Source organism: Nerophis ophidion, linkage group LG15 (assembly GCF_033978795.1).
Source record: "Nerophis ophidion isolate RoL-2023_Sa linkage group LG15, RoL_Noph_v1.0, whole genome shotgun sequence".
NCBI lineage: Eukaryota > Metazoa > Chordata > Actinopteri > Syngnathiformes > Syngnathidae > Nerophis > Nerophis ophidion.
The window spans coordinates 43,087,144-43,094,250 of record NC_084625.1 but is presented as its reverse complement, the minus strand read 5'-3'; the positions used below and the strand labels follow the sequence as shown (position 1 = coordinate 43,094,250).

Sequence of the window (7,107 nt, the reverse complement as noted above, 5' to 3'; positions counted from 1 at the left end):
CGACTCCCCTGAGACACTGCGCGTCAAGACACCCGTGGAGACACCCTTCCGACTATCAAGTACTGTTAAACTCACTAAAACACTAGCAACACAACAGAAGGATAAGGGATTTCCCTGAATCATCCTAGTAAATGTCTCTAAAAACATCGGAATCCGTCCCAATGCAATCACGTTTTTTTTTTTCTTCTCTAGTCCGTCGCTATCAATATCCTCAAACACGAATCTTTCATCCTCGCTCAAATTAATGTGGACATTGTCGTTTTTTCGGTCCGAATTGCACTTTTTGTTGGAGGCTCCCATTAAAAACAATGTGAATATGTGAGGAGCCATCACACGTGTGACATCATCGTCTGCGACTTCCAGTAGAGGCAGGGCTTTTCTCTTAGTACCGAAAGTTGCGAACTTTATCGTGGATGGTCTCTCCTAAATCCTTTCAGTAAAAAATATGGCAATATTGCGAAATGATCAAGTATGACACATAGAATGGACCTGCTATCCCCGTTTAAATAAGAAAATCTAATTTCAGTAGGCCTTTAAATGGCTCTCACAGAAATACATTTTAAAATATTTGGCTTTTTGGCTCTCTCAGCCCAAAAGGTTCCCGACCCCTGTACTATCAGCATAAAACAGTCATCACACAAGTTAATCATCAGATTTTATACTTTGAAATATCTACATAATTCAATGTATATACTCTGATGACAAATTTCACACTCTAAGGCCAATTTTAGTGTTGCCAATGAAGCTAGTAATACAATTATATTCAAGGAAATAGCAACAGTGTTTGTTTACAGCAGTGGAAGAACGGTTCTCAATAGGCGGGTCTCTCCCCGGTCGTCTTAACCAATACGCTTCACGGGTTTCGCAAAGTAGGCGGGACTTGCAACTCCACCAACCAATCGCTGCTCCGCTTTTGTCATCCCAAGGAGAAGTTAGAAGCCCGCTACCAGTCAGTCTGGTGTGGAGCCACGATGGATACAATACCATGCTTTTCACTTCTGCTGCTTTTGGCCACCATTATACCACGAAACACCGGTAAGAGCTCTAAATATGCCACATGCGGCCGTGTTTGGGGGTTTGGGGGAATGTTTCCACGGAGTTACACTGTTGCCGGCGACAAGAGAGGCAAGGAAATCTCTTTGTTGAAGAAACGTGAAGAGTAAACTAAGATGGCGCAGGGTCGCCGACGAGCTCGCTGCTGTCTGTGGAATGTTTATTGTCCGTCAAAACAACCACGCCAGGAGTTTAAAGTCACTCCGGGCTTTAAAGGCTCAACACATTAGAATTCGACGTGAATGTTTTTTTTTTCGGGGGCTGAGTCGTTCGTTTTCTGCTCGGCCAATAAGTACGCGCGGAGTTTTCTCATAGAAAGTTGGCAGTGGCGAATGTTTGGACAGTTTTTGGTTGTTCATTTACGTCGTGGATCAATGAGGACAACTAATAAACTGCCACAATGTCTCGTCCTACTTTTTTTAACCCCTATGTTCACAAGAAGTGCACAATTTTCAATTCGAGTCACGTAAAGTTGCGTATCAATCATCCATCCATCCATTTCTACCGCTCGTCCCTTTTTTGGGGTCGCTGGAGCCTATCTCAGCCAGAATCGGGCGGAAGGTGGTGTACACCCTGGACAAGTCGCCACCTCATAGCAGGGCCAACACAGATATACAACATTCAATCAAAGTTTATTTATATAACCCTAAATCACAAGGTGTCTCAAAGGGCTGCACAAGCCATAACATCCTCGGCTCAGATCCCACATCAGGGCAAGGAAAAACTCAACCCAATGGGCTACAATGAGAAACCTTGGTGGGGACCCCCGTCCCCTTTTGGGCGACTGGTGCAGTGGACGTTGAGTGGATCTAATTAATGGTGTGAGAGTCCAGTCCATCATGGGTCTAGTTAATAGTGTGAGAGTCCAGTCCACAGTGGGTCTGGTTGATAGTGTTGAGAGTCCAGTCCATAGTGGGTCTGGTTAATAGTGTGAGAGTCCAGTCCATAGTGGGTCTGGCTAATAGTGTGAGAGTCCAGTCCATAGTGGGTCTGGTTAATAGTGTGAGAGTCCAGTCCATAGTGGGTCTGGTTAATAGTGTAAGAGTCCAGTCCATAGTGGGTGTAGTTGATAGTGTGAGGCTCCACTCCGTAGTGGGTTGAGTTTATAGTGTGAGTCCAGTCCGTAGTGGATTTAGTTAATAGTGTGAGAGTCCAGTCCATAGTGGGTCTAGTTAATAGTGTGAGAGTCCAGTCCATAGTGGGTCTAGTTAATAGTGTGAGAGTACAGTCCATAGTGGGTCTGGTTAATAGTGTGAGAATCTAGTCCATAGTAGATCTAATTAATGGTGTGAGAGTCCAGTCCATAGTAGATCTAATTAATGGTGTGAGAGTCCAGTCCATAGTGGAATTAGTTAATAGTGTGAGAGTCCTGTCCATAGTGGATCTAGTTAATAGTGTGATAGTCCAGTCCATAGTGGATTTAGTTAATAGTGTGAGAGTCCAGTCCATAGTGGATTTAGTTAATAGTGTGAGAGTCCAGTCCATAGTGGGTCTGGTTATTAGTGAGAGTCCAGTCCATAGTGGGCCTAGTTATTAGTGAGAGTCCAGTCCATAGTGGGTTGAGTTAATAGTGTGAGTCCAGTCCGTAGTGGATTTAGTTAATAGTGTGAGAGTCCAGTCCATAGTGGAATTAGTTAATAGTGTGAGAGTCCTGTTCATAGTGGATCTAGTTAATAGTGTGAGAGTCCAGTCCATAGTGGGTCTAGTTAATAGTGTAAGAGTCCAGTCCATAGTGGATTTAGTTAATAGTGTGAGTCCAGTCCATAGTGAATTTAGTTAATAGTGTGAGAGTCCATTCCATAGTGGGTCTGGTTATTAGTGAGAGTCCAGTCCATAGTGGGTCTAGTTATTAGTGAGAGTCCAGTCCATAGTGGGTCTAGTTAATAGTGTAAGAGTCCAGTCCATAGTAGATCTATTTAATGGTGTGAGAGTCCAGTCCATAGTGGAATTGGTTAATAGTGTGAGAGTCCAGTCCATAGTGGATTTAGTTAATAGTGTGAGAGTCCAGTCCATAGTGGATTTAGTTAATAGTGTGAGAGTCCAGTCCATAGTGGGTCTAGTTAATGGTGTGAGAGTCCAGTCCATAGTGGAATTAGTTAATAGTGTGAGAGTCCTGTCCATAGTGGATCTAGTTAATAGTGTGAGAGTCCAGTCCATAGTGGGTCTATTTAATAGTGTAAGAGGCCAGTCCATAGTGGGATCATCTCGAGTGGAGACAAGTCAGCAGCGCGGAGACTTCCCCAACTGATGCACAGATGAGTGGTCCAGCCCTGGGTCCCGACTTTGAACAGCTGGCACAACACCTGTGGTCACCTAATAACCTCTCTACGCAGGAGAGGAGGGCAGAGCAGAAAAGAGAAGGCAGATCAACTGGTCCTAAAGGGGGGTGTATTTAAAGGCTGGAGTATACAAATTAGTAATAAGATGGGACTTAAATGCTTCTACTGAGGTAGCATCTCTGTTACTGGGAGGGTTTTCTAGAGTACTGGAAAACGCTCTATAGCCCGCAGACTTTCCTCCCAATGTAGACGCTTGAAGTTTGAGAATTGTCGTTTGAAATCATCGAGTCCGGATTCATCGGTTGTTAACTTTAGAAAGAAGCCACAAAAGTCTCATCAACGTTCCCTGCCGCACCGATCCAGAAATGATCTCACCCTACTTTTTGGTTCTTGCCGCTGAGGAACATTATTTTCCCGGATTGGCTTTTCCGCTGGTGTTATCTCCAACGGCAGCACAGAGCGGTTTCTGCAATGGGATGTCCGCTCACGCCGCTTTCATTCATGATTCCTAAAAACGCGTGGGAGGATTTGTAGTGCCGTTCGATTTGAAGGGTTTAACCGCAGTCAACTTAATATTCTGCATTGATTTATCCCCAGCCACCTGCCGCCGCGCAACACACCCTTATGCAGCAAATTGGGGGTGGGCTATATTCCTGACTTTCACGCGTGATTCCATAAAAACGACATTCTGCGTGAGTTATGAACATGATTGCGAGCTAGTACGCATTAAATGGCAGACTCAGGCGTTTTCTTTGTGTCTTTTCTTTGTGCAGAGAGCATGGGAGCCTGATCATGAGTGGAGGGGGTTGGGGGGGGGGGCTTTTCACACACATCCAGGAAGCTTGATCAGAACCTCCCATTGCCAAAAGCAGAGCCGTGTCCTCACATAACACCCCGTCACCTCACAATCGGGGCCATTATCAAATTGATATTTCGCCTTAGGGACGCACAGAAGGGAGGCAAATTCCACATGCTTTTGTCCTGCAGGAGGATGCTTCACATCGGAATCCGCAGTCGTTCAGATGTTAGATTTGTGCATTTTATGTCAGATTGTAAGTCATGTAAAAAAAAAAAAACACTTTTCATGCTTAAAAAATGCTCCGTGCATGCAAAACTGTGTCTGAAGGATGCATGTTACCCACAACATAGGAGGGCTGGTTGCATTGTTTGTGGTCATCCAAACATGGGCAGTGGGTAAAATGAGGCGCCGTCACTATTGCCCATCCCATCCCTCGGAGCTTCCCCGCCTATAAGCTGCTTCCTTCCCCAAGCCTCCCACCGCCCATTTGTCTGCGCGCCATCACATGTTCAGCCCCTCGCCCCCTTTTTAAGAAAACAGTGGTACCTAAGGTCAGAGGAGATCCGAATGGCGCATTGTTTACCATAGACAGCCAGAAATATTCAAACGCAACCCATTTAATAAAGAATAATTAGGGCTCTGTAAGACATTTTTATTTTACCACCATTTAGTGTGTGCTTTGTGTGTGATGAGTACAATTTAATGAAATGTCAGTTAATTAAAAGCAAACATCCATTCATTATGGGACAATTTGGACCAGTATTTCAGGTCAATGCACAAAACGTTGGTTATATAAATGTACCATTAATGGAGTTAAAGGGGAACTGCACTTTTTTTGGAATGCTAAATGATAAATGGGTTGTACTTGTATAGCGTTTCAAGGTACTCAAAGCGCTTTGACACTACTTCCACATTTACCCATTCACACACACATTCACACACTGATGGAGGGAGCTGCCATGCAAGGCGCTAACCCGCACCCATCAGGAGCAAGGGTGAAGTGTCTTGCTCAGGACACAACGGACGTGACGAGGTTGGTACTAGGTGGAGATTGAACCAGGGACCCTCGAGTTGCGCACAGCCACTCTTCCACTGCGCCACGCCGCAGTTGCCCATCAATCGCAATCCTTTTGTAAAGACAAGAACATGGGGCTGGGCGATATGGCCTTTTTTTAATATCTCAATATTTTTAGACCATATCGTGATACAGATATATATCGCGGTAGTTTTCCTTAGCCTTGAATTAAGACTTGATGCGTATTTTGACACTGGGTCAGAGTCAGAAACACTTCTGCTTGTTTACAGGTAGTTGCTTTTTGTGCCGCCTATTGTGTGTTGGTTGTGCTGCAATTAAGACGGGGCGATATAACCTTTTTTAATATCTCAATATTTTTAGGCCATATCGCGATACGCGATATATATCTTGATGTTTTGCCTCGGACTTGAATTAACACTTGATACATATAATCACAGCAGTAGCTGATTCTATGTGTCTACATTAAAACATTCTTCTTCATACTGCATTGATATATGCTACTTTTAAACTTTCAAAACATTCTTCTTCATACTGCATTGATATATGCTCATTTTAAACTTTCGTAAGTCAATTGACCAAAACTGTATTTATTAAACAGTTATTAAGCAGTGGCACAAACTTTCATGTCATTTCAAAACAGAAAGTGCAAGATTGTCAGAGACATTTCAAAACAAGCTATGAGTGCACTTTCGTGCATGGTGTCACTAAGATGACATATCAAAACAACACTAAATTAAAGTGTACTTTTTGTACAGAACGCCACTACAATAGTTAAAAACAAATAAAGTGCACTTTTGGGCATGTCACAGAAGATATTTCAATAAGTGTCACATAAAAATGAGCTGCATATCAAATAGTGTATGTCCTACGGTGTTTATGTGGAAATAGTTGCTTTGGCATTTTGTGGGTGTGGCACCCAACGGAGATGTTGACATGCAGAGTTTCAAGCACTCTTCATTCTCTAGTGGGTGACTTTTCAGATGATGCTGCAAATTAGCAGTGGTGCTACTTTTGGTAGCAACGCTTCCACTGCAGAAATGTTCAACATATTCCCGCTTGAAGCCAAACCACCGCCAGACGATGGACCTCGTGCTGTTTTCTTTGGGAATTAATTCTTCCTCCATTTGTTACCAGATTCGCACCTCCTTTTTCTTATATTACCATTCGCACCACTCCGTTAGCATCACGGCTAATGTTATGTCTATACCTTTCTGCTCCGCGGGAGCGTATGATGTTGCTTATGTGTCAGTATGTGACGTGTGTAAGGTGCGCTGGTTTTAAGTGTCCGTGAGAAGGAGAGACAAGAAAGAGGAAGAAATGCATGTAGTGTAATGCCCGCAGCTAAAAGCTACTGCGTGAGAATGTATACTCGAATATCACGATATAGTTATTTTCTATATCGCACAGAGACAAACCCGCAATATATCGAGTATATCAATATATCGCCCAGCTCTACAAGAACACACCATTTTTTTATATATTTGTTTTGAGTTTGAGTTTATTTCGAACATGCACGCATACAACATGATAGATCACAATTTCCAGTTTTTCTTTTCAACATGTTCGAAAAAGAGTAGGAAGAAGCAGAGCTTATTTAATCCTACCCCTTTTCTTTTACGTAACAGTTGCTAAAACCTTTGTTCACTTCCTGTCCTCAAGTTATTCACAATATACTCCGTAAGTAATCACAATAAAAATAAAACAATTAATAATTGGTGGAGTAAGTTATATTTCATTTGATAAGATAAGTAAGATTATTTTGAGAATTAAAGAATGGATGGATGGAATAAATTCAGAATGTTAATTATGGTTCTTCTTTGTATTTTGTAAACACTAAGTTTGAAGAGTTTGTTGAAGTGGATCATATCAGCACATTGTTTGATTTATTTGCTTAATCCATTTCATCCATTAATTCCACATACAGATATACTGAAGGTCTT

The 7,107-nt window shown here is 42.7% G+C and overlaps 1 protein-coding gene across 1 annotated transcript in view; it reads left to right on the top strand.

The window, feature by feature from the left end:
• Positions 1 to 936: 936 nt before the first annotated feature.
• The window catches only part of tgfbr1b (transforming growth factor, beta receptor 1 b), a 126,666-nt gene continuing 120,495 nt past the window's right edge, over positions 937 to 7,107 (top strand). The window contains exon 1 of the mRNA XM_061922185.1: positions 937 to 1,035. Within this exon, the coding sequence (XP_061778169.1) occupies positions 972 to 1,035 (64 nt within the window). The 5' untranslated portion in view covers positions 937 to 971. The remainder of the gene's footprint in view (positions 1,036 to 7,107) is intronic.